The sequence below is a fragment of the Idiotropiscis lumnitzeri genome, chromosome 13 (assembly GCF_059441095.1).
Source record: "Idiotropiscis lumnitzeri isolate Australia: NSW breed Sydney's pygmy pipehorse chromosome 13, RoL_Ilum_1.0, whole genome shotgun sequence".
NCBI classification, from domain to species: Eukaryota; Metazoa; Chordata; class Actinopteri; order Syngnathiformes; family Syngnathidae; genus Idiotropiscis; species Idiotropiscis lumnitzeri.
Window position 1 is genome coordinate 12264230 of NC_142403.1, and position 20059 is coordinate 12284288.

Here is a 20059-nt window from a genome sequence, read left to right on the forward strand (position 1 = left end):
TTACAGCTCCAGCTGTTGTGAAATGTTCTATATAAATAAAGTTGTATTGTGTTGCGGCATGTATAGCTCCAATAAAAGATGATTCTACTCGATATATAGTGGAATTAGTTTATTTAGTTGGGTTTGATGCACTCGTATTTTATTTTGTTAAAAACGATTTTCGGATTCAAATTGTTCTAACTTTTTTGTTGTTAGTAATTGTACTGTACAGAATATTTTCGGGGACTGGCTTTGACTGCGTGTAACAATTCCAGTTGTAGTTTAAATCTACTTCTCGGTTTTCCGACAGCCCGGTTTGCGTGTATGAGCGCGCGCGCACGTTTGTTTGCTCGCCCGTGTATGAGCGCGCGCGCGTGTGCGTGTGACCGCGCGTACGCGCGCGTGTTTGCTAACCTGCTCCAGCAGCAGCGCGGCGTGAAGGCAGCAGTGGGAAGCAAAAAGACTATGGCCGCCTCGCTGACTCTAACCCAGGTAATACTCTCGTCCAAACTCTCTTGTCAGCGCTTCGTGTCCGCCGTCTTCTCCGCCCGGAAAGCCTTCGGCAGTTGCGGAGTGTTCGGGTAGACTATATTGATTCGGTTTCGATTCTTTTGCTCTTTTTTTTCCGGGGGGAAGTTGACTGCTTTGCTTGTGACTGGGAAAAGTTTGTGCCTAATCTCTTTGGGGACTGCGTAAGGGCGAGGCTAGCTAGCTAGCATGCTAGCTCACAGCTAGTTTGTGTGCAGTGTTTTGGATCCGCTTTTTGACATTTACGATAAGCGGAGAAACTTCTTCCTTTTCAGTTATGTTTAAACATGTCCGCGTTGACAGACCAGCGCCTTGTTTTTACTGCACATTTCAAGTGGTTAACGTGACAACTGTGGCAGTGGTCCGGGCTGTTATGTTCTGTCATTTTCTGGACAATCAACGTCTGTGCTTACGTTATGGAAGTGCAAAGACAAACAATGTCGGTCGATAATTGCTGGCGGTAGTAAAGACCCTCCTCGACTCGGTGCCTTATGACAAAGTGAGCTTTGAGCTCCAAGCACCCGAGCTGTCAAAAAGTCTTGTTGCTAGTGCAGGTAACACCACAAGGTGTTACCTGAGCCGCTGTTGCCTCTAACAACACGCAGGAGATGAGTGCATGACCACTTGAGTGGGTTCATTGGTAATGTTGTCGTCTGGGGAGCCAGCAAACAAGCTTTTCTATAGGACCTCACTTTCATGGTTCTCTCTACTTGCAGTACTTTAGGTTTATTTATTATTCGAGGCTGAAAAATATTTTATTTTGAAAAGTGACATTCTTCTCTCCCTGACATAGGACTCTTGACGCATGTGAAGATGCTAATTGTCTTAGTCATAGCACACTTATATTAAACCCACATGCTAGCAAAATGAGTAAAAAACAGACCATCATGTACCAACCCCACTGTGCACAGTATGAGGCCTGCAATAATATATATATATATATATATATATATATATATATATATATATACGTGTGTATACGTGTGTATACGTGTATATATTTATATAAATAAATACTGTCACTAAAACCAGCTTTGCAGATTCACGGACAAAGCTTTGTGTTCAGCGCATATTGGGATTTTGATGATGTAGAGCTCAGATAAATCACCTCTCCGTTCAGACTGGTCACATTGCAAAAAATCCGATACGTATCCAATTTAGGACCACACGTGAAAGCGACACAAGTTGGATTAAAAAAAATGGAAATGAGATGTTCAGACTGTCATTAAAAAAAAATCTGGTTCAGATCGCATTTGCAGTCTGAATTTATCCAAAGTATTTCTTAAGTGAAGTTGATAGATAAACGGACTTTCCTATAAAGTCATGGTTCATTTGCCTTTAGTTTACCATAAGTCCAACCTATAACACTGAAACATTTATGAAAAATAAATCTGTTAATGTTTATTGTAATACAGATTATTTTATTGCATGTTTATTAAAACATAAATAAGAGGACCTTGAAACAAATAATCGCTTATTAAATGTAAATTGCAGTTTTGAGAGAAACAAATTGCAATTTGATTATTTTCAAATTCGTTGAGCTCTCTGACAACATATTGTGTCGTTCTCTGGAGGTGTGGGCATCATTGATGGCTCAAGTCGAGATCAAGTGGATGCATTAGTACAATAAGGACTCTGTTTGGAGCTACAATTAGTTCCAGGCACACTATTGTGTGAGAGAACTGGCTTGGCTATACAAAGTTAAGTGTGTGTGGCCAGTTATCTGACTGTCAATTGACAGTTGCTAACTTAAAATGTCAAGTGGTCAAACAAACGCCACAGAGAGAGCCAGCAGATCTTATGCCCTTTTTTTTTGCCAAGTTGTGTAAGGCGCTCATTACGCAAGCTCTTATGTTGTTCTTTGCTGCACCTGCTCCTTTTGAGTCAGAGAACATCAACATGTTAAGAAGGAAGTGCTGACTGTCTTCCTCTTCGGCCCAGCTGTAGACGGTCAGCTAGACCGAAAGAGGAAAGTGGCGAGTTTGGGGACATGAAAAATGTAAAATGCAAAAGTGGAGTTCACTTCTTATATACTCAATGTGGTCATTTTGTGTATTGGCAAATTATTGATGTGTTATGCTGTTGTTCGATAAAGGGGAAATGGAATACGATTATATTGTATTTTGTCAAATCTTCTGACACTACTTTTCAACTGGACGCCAGTGACAGCGGTGTGCGTGCCGCATTGCCTGGAATTCCTGGTCTCTCCCTGCCGCAGCTTAGCCTAGCGGAGTTGAGCGTCAGATTTGTAGAGCATAATTTGCGATCGACTTTAAGTGTTGTCATCCGTGTTTACCTCAAAGTAATTCCACACAGCTGACGTGGTTTCCACCGGGGCTTTTATGTCAGCCTGATTAAGTTGTATCTAGTATCGTGTCGTAGTTTCGGAGCATTTTTATAAGCTTAAGGATAACAGCTCTCATTTTTACTTTCAGAATGTAAACTTTGATTTTTGCTCTTTTCTGCGCTTGTTTCCGCCAGTAAAAAGACTCGTCATTCTTTGCAAAACACATCTCGCAGGGCCTTTGGTTAATCAAAAACCCAAAATCCAAACCTCTCGTTCCAATAGTCTCTGCCACTGACTACTTGGTAGTTATGAATGTATTCATGAAGTAATTTGTCGATTGAGCGGGTGTCTTTCATTAAGCTTTTTTTTGTTGTTACCCTGCGGTATATTTGTTCATTTTATAGGAATGTTTAAAGTCCGGTTATTTGTACTTTTGTAAGTGGTTTTAAAATGGCTGTGAATCAATATGGTCCTTATTAAATGTTTTCTTGTGCTTCCTCAACAGCTCTCCAGTGGAAATCCAATTTACGACAAATACTATCGCCAGGTATGAGCGTACATTGTCAGTGTAAACATCCTCCTTTATGACGAACACTAAAATAAATTAAGAAAAAACAAAAAAAAAACAGTTTGGGTGTGTGCCCGTTGATAGCTGGGATGGGCTCCAGCATGCCCGCGACCCTCATCAGGAATTGAATTGTGATTATCAGATGTTAGACTCTCACGTGAGACTTTATTAGCTACGCCTGCACAATCTAATGGTCCAATATGAAAGTATATGAAAAAAGTCTGTCTTTGCAAAGATATTATGCTCAATTTGGAGTGATTCAGGTAATCATTTAATAATAATAAATACATTTTGCTCTTCTCTGGTATTGACCTCATTAAATTGTGGCACGTGTACCTAATGTGGTGGCTGGTGGGAGCACGTTGCAGAAGTAGAGTAGCTTCATATCCTGTGATCATGTGACCTCTCCAGTTATTGCTTCCCGTACAGGAAGTCAGACTATGAATTAATAATGCAGCGCTCTGCCCAATGTGTCATGACAGACTGTACCTGATGCTGTTGTACGACTGAGAATGGAGCTTTGGTTTTATTTGTATATATCGTATTCATTTAAAATGACTGGGGCTCCTGTTTTCTCAAAAGTTTCACCAATTTGTTTCACAACTGCTTTGAGCTTTTAGTATTGCTTTTTTTATGACTTGTGGAATAAAGCATTTTGATGTAAAGTAAGGCCCATGTGGAATGTTCCGACCATGATGATTTATCTGTGATGGATGCATTCTGTCTTTGGATTTGTGTGCCTGCCCGCTCGCTGCCTGCAGGTGGATCCCAGAGGTAGCGGGAGAGTGGCAGCAGCTGAAGCAGCTCTCTTCCTGAAGCGGTCGGGCCTGGCTGACCTGGTCCTGGGCAAGGTAAGTCATGCCTGCAACCAACATGTTCAATTATGCTGTCTGCGAACTGCTCAATGTTGATAAATGTTTGATAAATGTCCGCCACAGATTTGGGATCTGTCTGACTCGGAACGCAAAGGTTGTCTCAACAAACAGGTACGGGAGACCGTTGTAGGGGCGTTATATCGCATGATTTTTTTTGGGGCGGGGGACAATATAATTGTATGTTTATGTTGACGTTACCTCCACAGCAATTTTTCATCGCATTGCGCTTGGTGGCCTGTGCTCAGAATGGCCTGGAGGTGGCACTCAAGAGCCTTAATATGGCTGTTCCGCCCCCCAAATTTGTAAGTCAGCTTCTCTGTATCAGTTACAAATTGATATCCATATGATCCCATATGTGCTACTATATTCAATTTGAAGTCATTATTATTAATTTTATTCATACATGAAAGAATCAAGCTAATATTTGTTTCCAGCACGACACAAGCAGCCCGCTGTTAGTCGGGGGCTTAACCACTGATCTTCCCTGGGTCGTCAAGGTGATGCCTTTGTTGTTGTTGTCTTTTTTAAACATAAAATTTATCAGCAATATTTTTTATTTCTGTTTTCTTGTTCTTTCAGCCTGAAGAGAAGGTCAAGTTTGACTCCATCTTTGACAGCCTTGGCCCAGTCGGGGGGATGCTAACAGGAGACAAAGTCAAGCCCGTCCTGCTCAACTCCAAACTGCCAGTCGACATTTTGGGCCGGGTATGAGCTGCTTGTCGCACTCTTGTAATGTTTTGGAAACAAAGCAACTCCACTTGCTTTTGGAAATTGAGAAAGTTTTCCAATTTAGTAATTTGATGAGTCCTAACATCAATCAATTTGGTGTGATGTCATTTTTTAGGATATGAAAATAATGGATGTGAATCAGAGTTTTCATCATACACAAGTTTGTAATGTTGTGTATGATTTTTAAAAAAGGGTCTTTTTTTTTGAAGGTGTGGGAGCTCAGTGACATCGACAGAGACGGCATGTTGGACAAAGACGAATTCTCTGTGGTAAGACGTGAGGCTTAGTGGACACTACTGTGAATCTGGTCAAGGAGCAATCAGTCAGCCAGGATTGTCATTATTGTGGAGCAATGAAAAGCAGTTCAGCAAGCCTGTCTTCTAAGACAAAAAGTTTGTCAGTCCTCCTATTTATGTCGGTAGTATTATGTACTGTTATATATTGTGGCCAGTCCAGTGAGAGGAGGAATGTGAGCTTTTTCGTTGAACTTGTGAAAATCTACTTTTATGTGCATGTGTGATAACTTCAAAAGTTTGAACGACTGTTCTCCCTACCTTTGATGTATTTTATTGTCCGACTCAACTCCCTGCCAGGCCATGTATCTGGTGTATAGAGCCCTGGAAGGAGAAACTGTTCCCATGTCGCTCCCGCCTCCCCTGGTTCCACCCTCCAAGAGAAAAAAAGCCTCGGTGCCTCCCGCGATGCCCTTGTTACCCTCGCCCCCCTCCGTCAAAGAGAGTCGCGCCTCCCATGCCGTCTCTAAGACCATGCCCCTACCCCCTAAACCCGCCCCAGCTCCTGCCCCGACGCCAGCAGCCGCCCCTGTGAGTACGCTACCAGTCCATCCTGGCCGTTACAGCTTAATTTTGTGTCAAGCACTTTAAAATGATTTCAAACTGGATAGCGCAGTGTGTTTTTCAAAAGAACAAGACCAAAGGGAATGTGAAGGTAAATTGTGTTACCACTTGCGTATGTGTTAGATAGTTTGAGTCTGACGTCCATGATTTGAGTTGCTTTATTTTCTCTAAATACACTTTTTGGCATGTGCTCAGTGGGTGGTGTCGCCGCCGGACAAAGCCAAATATGACGAACTCTTCAGCAAGACAGACGGAGACATGGATGGGCTGGTGTCTGGACCCGAAGTCCGAGATATCTTTCTCAAAACGGGGCTGCCTTCTGCCACGCTCGCACGCATCTGGTAAGAGGCTGACAACTTGTTTCCTTTTAAATTTGGATCTTTTACCTGTTGTCAAGTTTACTACCTCTAAAAATTGGGTAGTTGGAACCACTCTCAAGAATAGTGGGGGAACATAGAAAAGCGTATCGTAAGTGTTGATGTAGACCTGTGGTGGGCAAGTGTTTGTTCTCAAGGGAAGGTGGGCTGCCTGCATGTTGGACCACGACTGCGATATTTTACCTCATTCAATAAATGTGGTTAAAAACATGACACAGTGCGCAATCCTCCCCCAGTACAATCAAACTTATTAGAGTTATTATTATTATTATTATTATTGTTATATTATTAGAGTTACAAATTATTTATTGAGATAAATGAATAAAAAAAATAAAAGAATGAATTAAATACATTTTAATTAACCAATCCCCTCGATTAACGCAGCATGTATTTACAGAGCTTGTGATCAAGTAAAAGCTCAGTGGGCGACATTAAAGAACTGAGCCTTTTTCATAATAAAAGTCCATTTTTATGGGAAAGAAAATTTCTCTCGATGAAAAAGTCACACTGTTGTCTCTCTCGAGAGAGAGAGACGGAAAAATCCTGCGCCAAATAGATTTTTTCTAATTAGTTTCTGTCCTGCTGAGTTTGTCTGCTCTGTTGGTCATAATTGGCGGACAGTTGTGATCTGCCGCGGCCTTAGGCGTTGATCGTTAGTCTGTTGTGTAACCTGTTTGCCGTCCTTCCCTCAGGGAACTTTGTGACATTGGCAACATTGGAAAACTGACCCGAGAGCAGTTCGCCCTGGCGCTCCATCTGATCAATCAGAAGTTGACACGAGGTCTGGACCCACCGCAGAGTCTTTCCCCGGATATGATCCCGCCATCTGACAGACTCAACGTAAAACAGGTGAAATTTGACCGATGCACTCAATTGGATTACTGTTCATTAAATAGCATGAAGCGATTTGCGGGGATAGAGACCGTGCCGGCCTGTGAATAGCAAAAACACTCGATTGAAATGTATTTTTTAATTGAAAAACAAGTTTAGATTGCAGTCATATGACAAAAATAAATAAATAAATAGCAGGCATTGTTTTTGTTGATAGGTTTAATACACATTTAACATTTCGAACATTGTGTGCTGCTCAATGATCCGGCATGTTCCCATTTGGCTACTTTTGCCAAAAGTGTACATTTGCCAGTATTTTTCCTGCTTTGCCTGTACTTATTTTCGCCTCGTTTTTCCTTTTGCTGTCATTGCAACAGTTTTTTTTTAATCCCTGTTTTTCTGCACTTCGCATTTTTACTCTGCCCCCTTCTCATGCGGATGGACAAGTGAGTTTGCGCGTCTGTTTCATTCCACTTTATGAGTCACCTCACTTTCTGTTTCCCACCTTTTACGTGCTTAGTCCCAGAAACTAAAATACAAGTGTGGAGGTTTCTGTCTATATTGTGTTTGTTTTAGGCCAACATCTGTTTTAATGCCCATTACAGAAGCACCGCATACATTCTTGTTTCTGTCTTGTGCAACTTTTCCTCATCAGTGAGCTCAGCTGTGTAACTGTTCTTTTTCTTTTGTCCAGTTATGTGACTTGCTTGTTGCTGTTTAATGATTATTGTCTGTGTTCGCTGCTCGCCTCCAATCAACGCGCCTCTGTGCTTCCTTTGCCACAGAACAATGTGGCCAACCTGTCAGCGGACTTCTCTGCCATCAAGGAGCTGGACTCTCTTAGTAACGAGATTGTCGAACTGCAAAGGTATGATTTGTTTGGGGATAGGAAAAGTCCTGCAGGTTGTTGTGTTGAGACGGTTGTTCAGTAATCATCCTGTTGAACCCATTATTTTTAAAGATGCAAATATGGCGTCTCCTCCTATATGTACAATACTAGTGTTTCACTGACTGCATTATTTGCTCTGACCACCAGAGTGCAGTGTGTTTTCCATGAATTGATCGACTCAATTTAACTGACGATAATGACTTAGTACAAATGAGTAAGCAGAAGCTTGGGGATTGTGGCAAAAAATACCACATTTAGCACCACCAGTTTAATGCTACAAATTGTCAGTCACATGCCCACCTTCACCTAACTGTCGTTTGCATGTGAACAATTTCCATAAATGACTCAATGTTGTGTCCTTTTTGTGAGTGTGCGGAAGCAGACTTCCCTCACTTCCACTCCAGACAAGGTTGCACTTTTCTATTTCTATCCAAACCCTGTGAGTACATTCATCTCTTCGAAGAAAGAAATTTTCGGGAAAATCAACAAAACTCTAAAGCCGCAAAAAGTGCTTGGATGCAAGGTTTATATTTTTTTATTGTATTCGCGTCACAAATATTGCACTCCACCCTATATAACACATTTGAAGTGACATTATTGTAAAATGAGCCTACAAAAACAACACTACAACCATTATGTTAAACGTATTGTTAAATGAATACCTTCCTCTCAATTAATTCTCAGTGTTGGATCCATTTTGTTATTACGAGAAAATGCACTTAAAGTTGCATTAATCAGAGCACTGTTGGAGACGTTGAGGCAGCAAGTGAAGGATGTAGGTTGGTCCTCACTCTCCTCCTCCCTCATGCCAGCCATCTGCTTCTCACCTCTCATCTCCCACTTACTTGACCGATCAAGCACGAGCTCGCTTACTTGCAGCATCCGAGTCATATCTTATTTGATTACCATTTTCATTTAAATCGAAGGTCATGGTTGTCCAGGGAAAGCAGCGGGTTGCGGCCGATGAGCGAACAGACGGCGGTGCAGCGGCGGGCTGGCTGTGCCCTCGCAGTCTGGGAATCGTAACTTCTTTGTCCTCAGTGGCTAAATGTTCCTATCTTTTGTGCTGGAACCGCAGGGAGAAAACCACGGTGGAAGAGGAGATTAAGGAGAAGGAGGCGGCCGTCATCGAGCACAACAACGAAGTCCAGGTAAGACCGAGTTAGTGACCAACTGTTAAGTTTTAAATGTTGATTTTGACATCCCAATTGTTTTTGAAAAATCCAATTCTTGTTTATACCTTGTGCCATTTTCGGGTCACATTCTCAGTCGGACAGTGTTGATTTAATGTGGCTACTGAATGCTGAAATAGCACACGAGCTACCTGAGATGTTTTGCGAACAACACCAAGGGCGTCCAAGAGACTGCTGCCCTTGTGTGGGTGTGTCGGAATGCTTGAGCACTATTTTGGGCGATAGTGGCTTACAGGGCCACTCGCTTACTTCACTCAAAGATGTGGAAGCCTTTTCAAGGACTCTTACGTCGATTGATGTTGATCTTATATTGCTTATGTGGCTTTTTCACTGCACTGTTTCTATTTCCACATAGTCATTAATGACTTGACACCTGAACATACACCCACATTACTTTCAGCTCATGATACTTTCTTTCTGGTGAAGCAACATTTGGATGGTAACTGAAATTGTCATTTCTCAAAACATGATAGCTAATTCACACATATTGTACTGTGACCCCCCGCATATTCGCTGTTGAGCATTCGCAAATTTGTGGATTTTGGGGAACCTATCCCGTTGTTTGCTGAAAAAAAACCTCACATATTTACTGTTTTTGAGCTCAGGCAAAAGTCATGTCTACAATGAAAACACCGCGAAGTTGAAATTCACATTAGCTGAGCAGATGGCGCCTCAGCCATTGGCAAACATCCCCTTGATAATTTACATAAGCAGTTACTGAGATGATGTAAGCTGTTGGGGTCGCTCGATGTCGAAATTTAGTTGCGTACCAGCATTATTTTCACTGGCACTGAAAATACTTTATTTTCGTGGAGAGGATCTATTAATGAGAAGCTCTTGCCACGTTTTATGCTCATTGAACTGATTCAGTAGATGACATTTTATTTTAGACCTGTGGTTTTGCATCTCATCTGTAAAGCTGTCCGTTTTAGTTGTATACTTTGTTTTTCTGTTAACATGCACACAAGTTTAGCTGCAGTATAAAGCTTAACATTGTGAGTTCTAATAGATTCGCGTCGTGAGAATTTGTGAAAGTCCCTGTTGTCACTTCTGCTCTGCAGATGAGTCACACCAAGTGTCAAATGAAGTTTAACTGAAAGTATATGTATGAGCTGTTTCCATTTCGTAAGATGTGATATTTTGCTGGTTGCTGCACAATCTTCTCTCTGTACTGCACATTTTAAGATGGCATGTTCACTTAGAGAGCTTTTTTAAACTTTTACCTATTTATATTCAATGGAGTTGCCAATTTATTGATATAATGACACCACATGTTTTTTCCACAGGATCTTCAAGGTGAGGTGGCAAGAGAAAGCGAAGCTCTGCAGCAGCTTCAGACTCAGCGTCAGAAGGTCCAGGAGGCTTTGGAGGAGCTGGACCAGCAAAAAGGCTCACTGGAGGAGCAGCTGGCCCACATTCGCCAGCAGACCAGCCAAGAGAGCCAACTGGTGGGTTTGGCAGAAGGCTTTTGTCACCTCCCTCAAAGCAACCAGGTTACAAAACATTATTACAAGCCTGACACTTGATGTTGGCATCTACATTTTAGGAGCATATTTGATTTGCTGCAATCAAATTTAAATGTATACCCATTTGATCGTCACTTTGACCTTGAAAATCATTTGACACTGCATAGATTCACTACACAGACAGTGGAATAATTTTTTGACTGTTTTTTTTTTTTTTTTTTTTTTAAATAATTTTGTAATTATAGTTTGTAGGTGAGGAAAACTCAAAATCCACCATCCACCAAGAAATTTTAATATGACACAAGCGTTCAGAATTTATTTGACATATCATCACTCAGCATTGGCCTTTTGAAATATATTTTTCTCAAATATAAACTGTATACTAAATTATACTTGTTTTGTAATTGAACTAATAAAATCAATAAATTATTCTACAGTGGTATAATTTATTGAGATGCGCCTCTATCTTCTGTCAAAAATAGCCTGTGCCAATCCAGCAACAATGCAACAAATGTATTTCATCTGTGACAAAGTCAAGGCATTTTTTTCTATGCGCATTTTTAAAATAATCCTAAACATTTCCTGTTAGAGGTGTCAAACTTAATCTATTATTCGGCAACTAATCAATTTCCAAATGAATCTATTTCAGTAATTATTAATGAATTGTCCGAATTCTCTGCTTTCGGCTTGTCGACAGTGATTTTTTATTGTTTTTAATTTCTGTTGTCATTCGTGAAAGCCGACATCTTTTTGTATTTAATCAAAACATTGACCGGAATGTACTGCCCATCAGATTACATCGCTGCAGTCGGAGCACGAGGAGCAAGAGCAGAGGATATGCCAGTACGAAGAGGAGCTGGTCCAGGCTCGAGAGGAGCTTCTGGCTTTGCAGGAGGAAAGCCGGACACTGCAGGAGAAGGTCCAAGCAGCGCAGGAGCAACTCACCCCTCTGCAGGAGTCTGTGCGTGACTCCTTCACACAAGTTGCTCAGGTCAGATTGAAACATCGCAACCCGCAAAGTGTTTTTTTCGCTCGCGCTACCTGTGTTGTGCTTCCCCTTTTAACGTTCCATCCAATGTGCTGATCAGGTCCAACACAGACTGAACGACCTTCAGGTAGAGGAGAGGTCAATGGCAGCCCAACTGAGCTGGAAGAGAGCTTTGGAAGACGACTCTCCCGTCATGGTCAACGGATCTGCAGGTCCCACGCCAGAGCTTCTCCACCGGGACCTCTTCCAAGAGGACCAACTTAAAGAGCAAAGGGAGGAAGAAACAACTGCTGCCTCATACCCTCAAAAAGAACTCTCAGAAAAAACGGAGAAAGGAGTGAATGGAGACGAGGAAGAAGAGCGGCCCAAGACCCCAGAAGAGGAAAAACTGAAGCCTGATGCTTTGGATGACCTCTATACTAGCTTAGCTTCCTCTGACATGTACACAAAGCCACAGGAGAAAACTGTGAATGTATGAAAGAAAAAAAAGAATCATTTAACAGTCTGAATGTTTACGTAACACACCTTCTTCTGTGACATCGCTAGGAACATGAGAATCCTTCGCCTGACGTGTCCTCTGAAGCCCAAGATGATGCCGCGGCGTCACCTAAAACAAGCCCACCCAAGGTAAAGATTTCTCCTGCAGTAGTGATGATCAGTTGATTTATTGGCTGTTCATTTTTTGGACATTGCGTCACTCCGGAGGAATTTGATCACACTAACTTGTAATACGCATACAGTTCGGCACCCATAAGTGCGCATATACGCAGATTTATATTTTCCATGGAAAAAGCATATAGAATATTTAACAGTGGCTTTTGAGCATTATATTTTTTGCTACCAATGCATTTAAATTTGCATCAGTTCTATGCAGATTTTCGCTTTTCATTGGCTAGCCAGGGCCTCGTCCGGACTTCCGCTGCAAGTTCTAGCGCATGGTCTTGAAGCATTTGACGGCCAATTTACCGTCTGGGCATTAACCAATAGAGGGCGCCCTTGATTCATCCATCCATCCTCGTATCTGATCCGCTTCTCCTCACAAGAGTCGTGTACTGGAGCCTTTCCCAGCCGTCTTCGGGCGGTAGGCGAGGGGGACACCCTGAATTGGTTGCCAGCCAATTGCAAACGACACAACCAGCTGCGCTCACATTCACACCGGGGGACATTTAGAGCATTCAATCAACCTACCATACATGTTTTTGGAATGTGGGAGGAAAACATGCAAACTCCACACAGGAAGGCCGGAGCCGGAATCGAACCCTGCACCTCTGAGCAGTGACGTGGACATGTTAACTAGTCAGGCGTGCTGTCGCCCTTGAGTCATTCAAATTAAAAAGGAATGGAAGAGCCTAACAGGAAGAGTACAAAGTTCGACGCTGGTCCATTTTTGTGGTGAAGATTTGGAAGCTGTGATTTGTGAAATTGTTAGCCAAAGCCAACACTTTTCTACAGGTCTCCTCACCAGAGCCCGAAGTCAAACCAGAAGCTGGCGCCTCCTCAGAAGTCATCCCGCCCTCGTTACCAGCACAACCTCCTCCCGCTGCGCCGGCCCCAAACAGCCAGCCGCCTCCGCCTGAGATGGACTTCTTCCACGCGGACCCGTTTACAGAGCGTGAGCCCCTTTCGATCTATGGTATGTGTCATTTGTTGTCTTCTGATGCCACACTGTTGAAAGTGTAACATTTGTTTTTTAGATGATCCGTTTAAAGATGACCTGTTTGGAAAAGTGGACGCTGCTGGTACGTTTGAGAAAGCATACAAACTGTACTGGCAGTCTCTCATGTAGCAGTTTAACATTCATAGAAAAGAGATGGATTGATTTTGTGTGTGTAATGAAAAAGGCAAATAACAATGACATTCTTCTAAACAAGTTTTGCTTTTTTGGATTTTCTTTCCCCTGCCGGGATTTGCTTTTCTTCTACTAAAACAAATAAGTGTCTTAACATTTTTCCCCCACATTAATGTGCATCATATTCCACAGAAATGGGAGGAATAAACGTTTGTTTGTTTTTCAGATCCATTTGGGGGAGATCCTTTCAAAGGGTCAGATCCTTTCGCTGCGGACAATTTCTTCACACAAACCGCCAGCAGCCATTTTTCCTCAGACGACCCGTTCTCTGGCTCCGCCGACCCGTTCGGTAACACGACTGACGCGCCGGAGCCAGACCTGTTCGCGGCCAAGCGCGACGATCCCTCCTCAGCAATGACAACAGAAGCGGACCCTTTCACCTCTCAGCCTACAAATCCAGCCGCACCAGCTGCGGATCCCTTCAGCTCTTCGGCCAAAGATGCGACTGAATCAGATCCGTTTCCTCACACGATGAACGTCACCGGTGACACAGATCCATTTGGGTGTCAGTACGCAGGGACGGATCCATTTAGCACTTCTCCACCCAGCGCTGCTCTGGCGTTGGTGAGTCCTCTCTAAGGCATTGAAATTGTTGAACTCCCATTCGGTTAATTGAACATTTATTGTTCTCAGAAGGACACTGCAACAGCCAATGACCCTTTTGCTCCAGGTGGTACCACGGTGAGCGCCAACTCTGACCCAGGTAGGACTTTTCATAGGCTTCTATCCTGTTCGGATACCCAACATTGACTATCTTGCCAATGTTATTGTGCTCTTTGTAGATCCATTTGCTGCTGTTTTTGGGAATGAATCGTTCGGAGGCGGCTTTGCTGACTTCAGTGCGCTGACAAAGGTAATATCCATTTTCAGCATTGTGACATTTTGGAGAAAATTTACAGTAATTGATGTCCCGTGGGATGGATACACTGTTGCTGTCTATGATGTATATGTTTTATTACACAAGCTCGCAGCCAGACAGGATGTTCGACTGGTGCATAGTTCTGACTATACTCTCTGTAAATGACATTACAGTATAAGGCTGGGGGGGAAAAAAGAATACCGTATTTTCCGGGCCATAGGGTGCTCTTTAAAGTCCCTAATCTTCCCCAAAACAAACAAAGCGCCTTGTAAAGCGACGCGCCCATTATATGGACGAAGCATCACTCGCGACCATCAACCCTTTTACTCATTGGGCTGTTCGGAGTGCATGTTAGCACACCCTGCTGGACAAAGTCTGAGTCATCAGTGTTGAGAAATGAGTCGGTGGAAGTGAAGCCTCTTCCCCCTGAGTTGGTTTATTTCTAAAGTGGAGATGGAACAAAAGCAAAGTGAAACTGCTAACAGTTCCGGAAAATTAATCATCTCCAAACTTCTAACATTGCTCACTGTATGTGTTTTCTTGAACGTTGCAGTCAAACGGCGCCGATCAGTTCGCCATCAACAATAAGAACTTGTTCCAGGACGACAGCCAGCCCGCCAACCTGGACGTTCCGCCGGCCCTGCCTCCCAAAACAGGGACGCCCACCAGACCGCCACCGCCACCTCCGGGTCAGTGCAAAGTCGTTCATGTGAAGAAAAAAATAATTCAATTTGATTATTTGTCAAAAGGGTTCAGCCTAAGTCGAAAAGCAGCTTTAGTGTGATTGTGATTGTGTGTGTGTGTGTGTCTGAAACACGCACTTGCGTCGTTGTTGCAGGTAAGCGATCGTCCCTCTCCCGAACTGAGTCCACGGACTCCTTCCACCGACGTGGCCACTTCCCTACGCAAACCTCTGGAGAGTTCTCCTCCTCTTCCTCCTCCTCCTCCCTGCCTGCCAAGGATCCCGTAGTCGACCCCTTCGCCCCCTCTTCCCCTCCTCGTCAACACGTACAGGAAGCTGACCGATTTGCCAGCTTTGACAAAGTGAGCACCGCCCCGTCGCCCTCTCCCTCACCTCCACCTGACTCTCAGTAGATGCACACACACTCCTCTGCTCTCATCTTATTTTCTGCTCAGTTAGTCAAGCACTGGCGCTTTCTCTCTCCCTCCATCCTCTCTCACAAGAAACCAATCTACACTTAACGTCAACTGTATGGACACAATCATTGCATTTACATTAATTTTCCTTAATCACTAATGTGTTTTTGTTTTTTTGTTTTGGGTGTGGACCTGAGAGAGAAAGAGGGGGGTAGATTCACGCATGAATTTCTTTGTTTGACTGTGGTTGGATGCACCCATATGAAGGAATGTGGCGACACTGTACACACAACATGGATGCACGCGTGACCTTTGGCACGACAAGCTTTTTGCTACCTCGGCCTGCTGTGACAATTTGCGCGACTTAATCTAGCTAAGACCAACACTTAATCATCATAACTATAGGAACCACCAATACTACCCCAAAACGCAATATACCCGTAACTGCACACACCTGTGGCCCGTACATCATCGGGAGCAATTCAGTGTGGGGTCAACGCACATTTTTTGAACAACACGGCGTGCAAATAAACTTTTGTAGAGTTTTTTTTTTTTGTCCTGATTCTGAATATGTCCTAATTTTTTTTCTACCACGTCAAGTTTTCATGATGATAACAAAAATAGTGTAATATATTTAGTGGTATTTATGATGTAAGGGTTAGGGTTACAACGCATGGTAAAATCCGTACTGTGCACGCTTTTATAGACAAAAAAAAAGTCAAAAACCTGTTGTGCTAGAAAAAAAAAGTAGACTGTGGCACATAAAAAGCCATCTCTGATTCAAATTTGCTGTTGGCCAGTGTTATCTGCCTAGACGTGTTGTTCCGTCATGTCTGCTTAAAATCACAACTATCGATGCTAACCAATAAAATGCCCCCACTAGCTTAATGCTATCAAAGTTTGATTGTTTTAAACACACTGGATGTAATTCCCTTTAAGTTTAGTTTGACGGTAAACTTCAACAGCTTGCAACCTCTTTTTGGATTAAATATTCACTTTTACCATACTGTACTGCTGTTTATTGTGAATTTAGTATATTGCCAGCATTCAGCACTGATATCTCAAGCAAAAAAAAAAGTCTACACGTATCTGGAAAATCTCCCAAGTCTGGTCACTTGTATGTCTAGGCACCACTTTAGTTGAAGTTGAATTTGCCAGCAGTAAATTATTAATATATTAAAAAAATAATAATAAAAGAAATAAACGGTCCTCTTGTAACTGCAATGTGAGATGCATGACTTCATCACTGCCACCCTTCTCAGATCACATGATCATACCCACATGACCCCTGCATGCCCTTCTTTGTGGAGCTAGTGCTTTTCCTGTCTGTGTGTTGGTCTGTCCGTCCTTACATCTTTGTTGTCGAAGACTTTAAATAAAGAGTTCAATCAAGGGCGCCATTTTTGACTTCTGTGCTTCCATCTGCATGTAACTGCATGAGCTTTTGCTTTGGTCCTATTTTCATTTATTTATTTAAATATCACCACTATCGCAGTGCCACATGCACGCGTTTAATTTTCATACTTGGCTTATCTCATTCAAAGCAAGCACAGTCGACTCCCACTTAAATCGAACGCAATCCAAGTTTGTTTTCTCTATTGGAAATAATGGAAAGTGAATGAATTAGTTTTGACCTGATCAAAAAAAATCTTGATTAACTGTATAGGCAAGGTAGCTATTTGAGGTGTAGACTTATCATCCATTGAAATAAACGCCTAACGCCTCAAGCCTCTGAGCCAAGAGTCTCAGCGGGGTGCAACAGGGAGACTGGAAGAATCACAGAAAGGCAAAGAAAAAGTGGTCGTCCAGCGTTTTCATGGATCAAACACTTGTGAATATTCATCTCCGTGCTTGAGAACGGCTAGTTGTGCATTAAGTTGTGACACCTGGAATAGTTGCGCATTTGCATTCAGATGTTTCGACAAAGTCAAATTAAAACTCACTTGTATGGTGTGCATGTGAAATCTGGGCGTGTTTAATTGAACGCAAGGCTATTATCGTGTTGTATGGACAGCAACGGGTGGATTCTCTGGTTAATTGGTCCTTGTGACATTTACAAACAGTATTGTGTTTCCCCACCCTGAAAGGTATTTATACACATTAAAGCCGACTGCATGAGCGGACGTATTGTCAGTAGTTGACTAAATAAAGTCATGTGGTCTGTATTTCAGGGAATATGCTATTAAGGAACTTAATCCCAATTTTCATCTACATTGATCACATGCCGTGCAAAGTTAAGATGGTCACTCCTCCTCTTCATCGTGGTCATCATCATCTTAGATGCACTTAAGTTGATTTGCATGACTGTTTTGATTAATTCTCCATCTGCATCACATGTGCCAGCTGTGACAATGCATGTTTCTGTTTTGGAGTTTTTGAAGGCCTGACCTCTTTTCGCATGCTAACGATACACCCACCGGACCCTTAACTAGGTACTCCTACATCATGCGCAACTACTATGCCACGGCCACACACTGAGTGGACCGTTGATTATATGATTATTTTTTTTATATATAAACCCCCCATGGAGACTGATAATCATTGAATTATTTTCCACCCAAAATGGGTGGAAATGTGGGAAAATATCCAAAATATGAAAAAGTAAAAAAAAAAAAAAAAAAATCAAATATTCAAATCCATTGGTTACCAAACTGTGAAAATGCAAAGGTCGACTGTCGTTTCAAGCTGCAATATCACCAATCACCAGTAGATGTCAGACACACTTATGCTGCCCAATATTCTAAAATGAGTTAGCCTGATATTTTAATTATGTTGATTTGGAATGATAAAGGGTACAAAAGTAGTACCTAAAGAATAGACATTTTGCGTGAGTAGGTTTTTGTGGAATTAATTTACGAAATGATATCTTGCACTTATGTTGGTTTCTTGTCCAGCAGTTTTGTGCCATCCTTGAATGATATTATTTATACAAGAGAGCCGTTTGCGCTGGTTTATTATATTTTTTTGCAGTATGTAGTTATTTTGTTGTTTGCTTCAAACTCTTTATTGTGTTAGTATCTTTTATACACACAATGAGAAATGTGTTAACAAAAAAGCAATATTAAGAGCACCAAATCTTGCAGGCATTTTGTCCATATTTAAAATAGCAGGTTTTTTTCCCCCCAAACATCAGGTTAGGAAGTACATGTTCCTATGTGGCCATCCAGTACCACTGACGCATACTAGAGCGCACTCGTAAAAAGAACAAGAAACCGTAGTTAACACGTATGTGTGGAAATGCCGAGCAATACAAAGCGCGTATCATAGCAGTTCCCAGCCACCATGCAAATGTGTCACGTATTCTCCAGCAGCACCTGAATGGATCATCTTGTAAATATGGCTGCTGTGAGCAGCAGAGGCAGGCGATGTCAGACCAATCTGTTGGAACACTTTATGGGAGGGGACCAGTGACAATCAACAAACTCCAAGTGCAGAGGCTGAGAGTCGAACCTCGGGAGTTTGAGGCAGGCGCTCAAACACTTAATTGGACCGTGGTACCAGTACAGTCACGTGCCGTCACTGAGCGGCCTTTGTTGATGCACTTTTGGCATCTTATTGCACAGGACAGTCGAACATAAAAGTACAAAATAAAGACACATCTGTGCTTTCCGCTAGTTTGATGCTAACACACAACACTAAACACCATAGACGGGATAACATGGCACTGATGGTGGTGGTGTTTAAACCCTTTCGGAAACTGATAGTTGACCACCTACAGTGCAGCAACACATGACGACAGATTATATAAAAATACTCACAGACATTATTATTAATCCTCTACAAATAATGACTAATACCAGAAATTTACCAATGCACATTTTTCCCCCATCTGGTGTGATTTCGATATTTGACTCAATAAAATTTTATGTGCAGTAAAACGATCATTTCAGTGCCAGGTCACAATTCTATTCACTATACTTTGTGTCTTTTTGTGTCAGTATCCAACGGAAGAAGACATGATCGAGTGGGCAAAGCGCGAGAGCGAGCGCGAGGAGAAAGAGCGTGTGGCCCGGCTCACCCAGCAGGAACAAGAAGACCTGGAGTTGGCCATCGCTCTCAGCAAGTCTGAACTTTCCTGAGGGGCTTCTTCCCCCTGGTCCATCACAACCCACCCCAAACCCCGCCTCCACTTTTCCCTCAGCCCAGCACAGCCACACGTGGCCTGTTCAAGAACCAAAGCGCCGTGGGGACCCTGTAGGACTAATTCAGAGCATTCTTGAACGAAAGAAATGTTGTCCTCCAGACTGTCTTCTCCATCCTGTTGTGAGGATGAACAGGGAAAAGCGTCATTTCGAGCGTCATGTCCCTTTATAACTTACACCAGAATGTAACTTATTCTAAACGTGCACTCACACTTATAGAGCTTTATCCACTAACCTAACCCACTACAGTCCATTTCAGATCAGCTCTCGCTTGTTTTGTGATTAGCAGTAAAAAATGTTTAAGTCATCCAACTGGAATGTAGCAGCCATCATGACTGAATGAATTTTTCGCCCCTGCCCAAAACAGACGACAACAAGCAGATGCGAAGTGCATGCCAGGTTGTTACTAAAAATCGATTGATGTGACCACATCTAATTTGTAAGGCCAGCATGGTTTATCTGAGAAAAGCATGAAACAAACTGCATCCAGCTCATGATTGTGTTGTGAAATGAGCATTAAGATTCAACATGAGTCTCTTTATAT

The 20059-nt window shown here is 42.5% G+C and overlaps 1 protein-coding gene across 9 annotated transcripts; it reads left to right on the forward strand.

Moving 5' to 3' along the window:
• The first annotated feature begins 296 nt into the window (after positions 1–296).
• eps15 (epidermal growth factor receptor pathway substrate 15) lies at positions 297–19625 on the forward strand. Of its 9 annotated transcripts, none has more exons than XM_088312756.1 (25): positions 297–471; positions 3300–3341; positions 4124–4213; positions 4301–4348; positions 4444–4539; positions 4672–4734; positions 4817–4942; positions 5176–5235; positions 5560–5790; positions 6019–6164; positions 6893–7049; positions 7817–7899; positions 8999–9071; positions 10400–10606; positions 11373–11570; positions 11668–12039; positions 12114–12194; positions 13020–13200; positions 13262–13306; positions 13583–13980; positions 14053–14119; positions 14199–14269; positions 14829–14964; positions 15114–15319; positions 19312–19625. In XM_088312756.1, the coding sequence occupies exons 1-25, from the start codon at positions 304–306 to the stop codon at positions 19450–19452; spliced, it is 3486 nt and encodes a 1161-aa protein (XP_088168882.1). In that variant the 5' UTR covers positions 297–303; the 3' UTR covers positions 19453–19625. The 9 variants fall into 9 exon arrangements, with proteins under 9 accessions (XP_088168882.1, XP_088168887.1, XP_088168881.1 ...); XM_088312755.1 differs by having other exon boundaries at positions 298–471; positions 14050–14119; XM_088312763.1 differs by having other exon boundaries at positions 298–471; positions 13020–13179.
• The last annotated feature ends 434 nt before the right edge of the window (positions 19626–20059 follow it).

Coding starts and splice junctions, on each gene's coding strand:
- eps15 (XM_088312755.1), top strand. CDS start 304: ATGAGCGCGCGCGCACGTTTGTTTGCTCGCCCGTGTATGAGCGCGCGC. Junction 5,791..6,018: donor CGACGCCAGCAGCCGCCCCT/GTGAGTACGCTA, acceptor GCATGTGCTCAG/TGGGTGGTGTCGCCGCCGGA. Junction 13,201..13,261: donor TGAGCCCCTTTCGATCTATG/GTATGTGTCATT, acceptor TTTGTTTTTTAG/ATGATCCGTTTAAAGATGAC.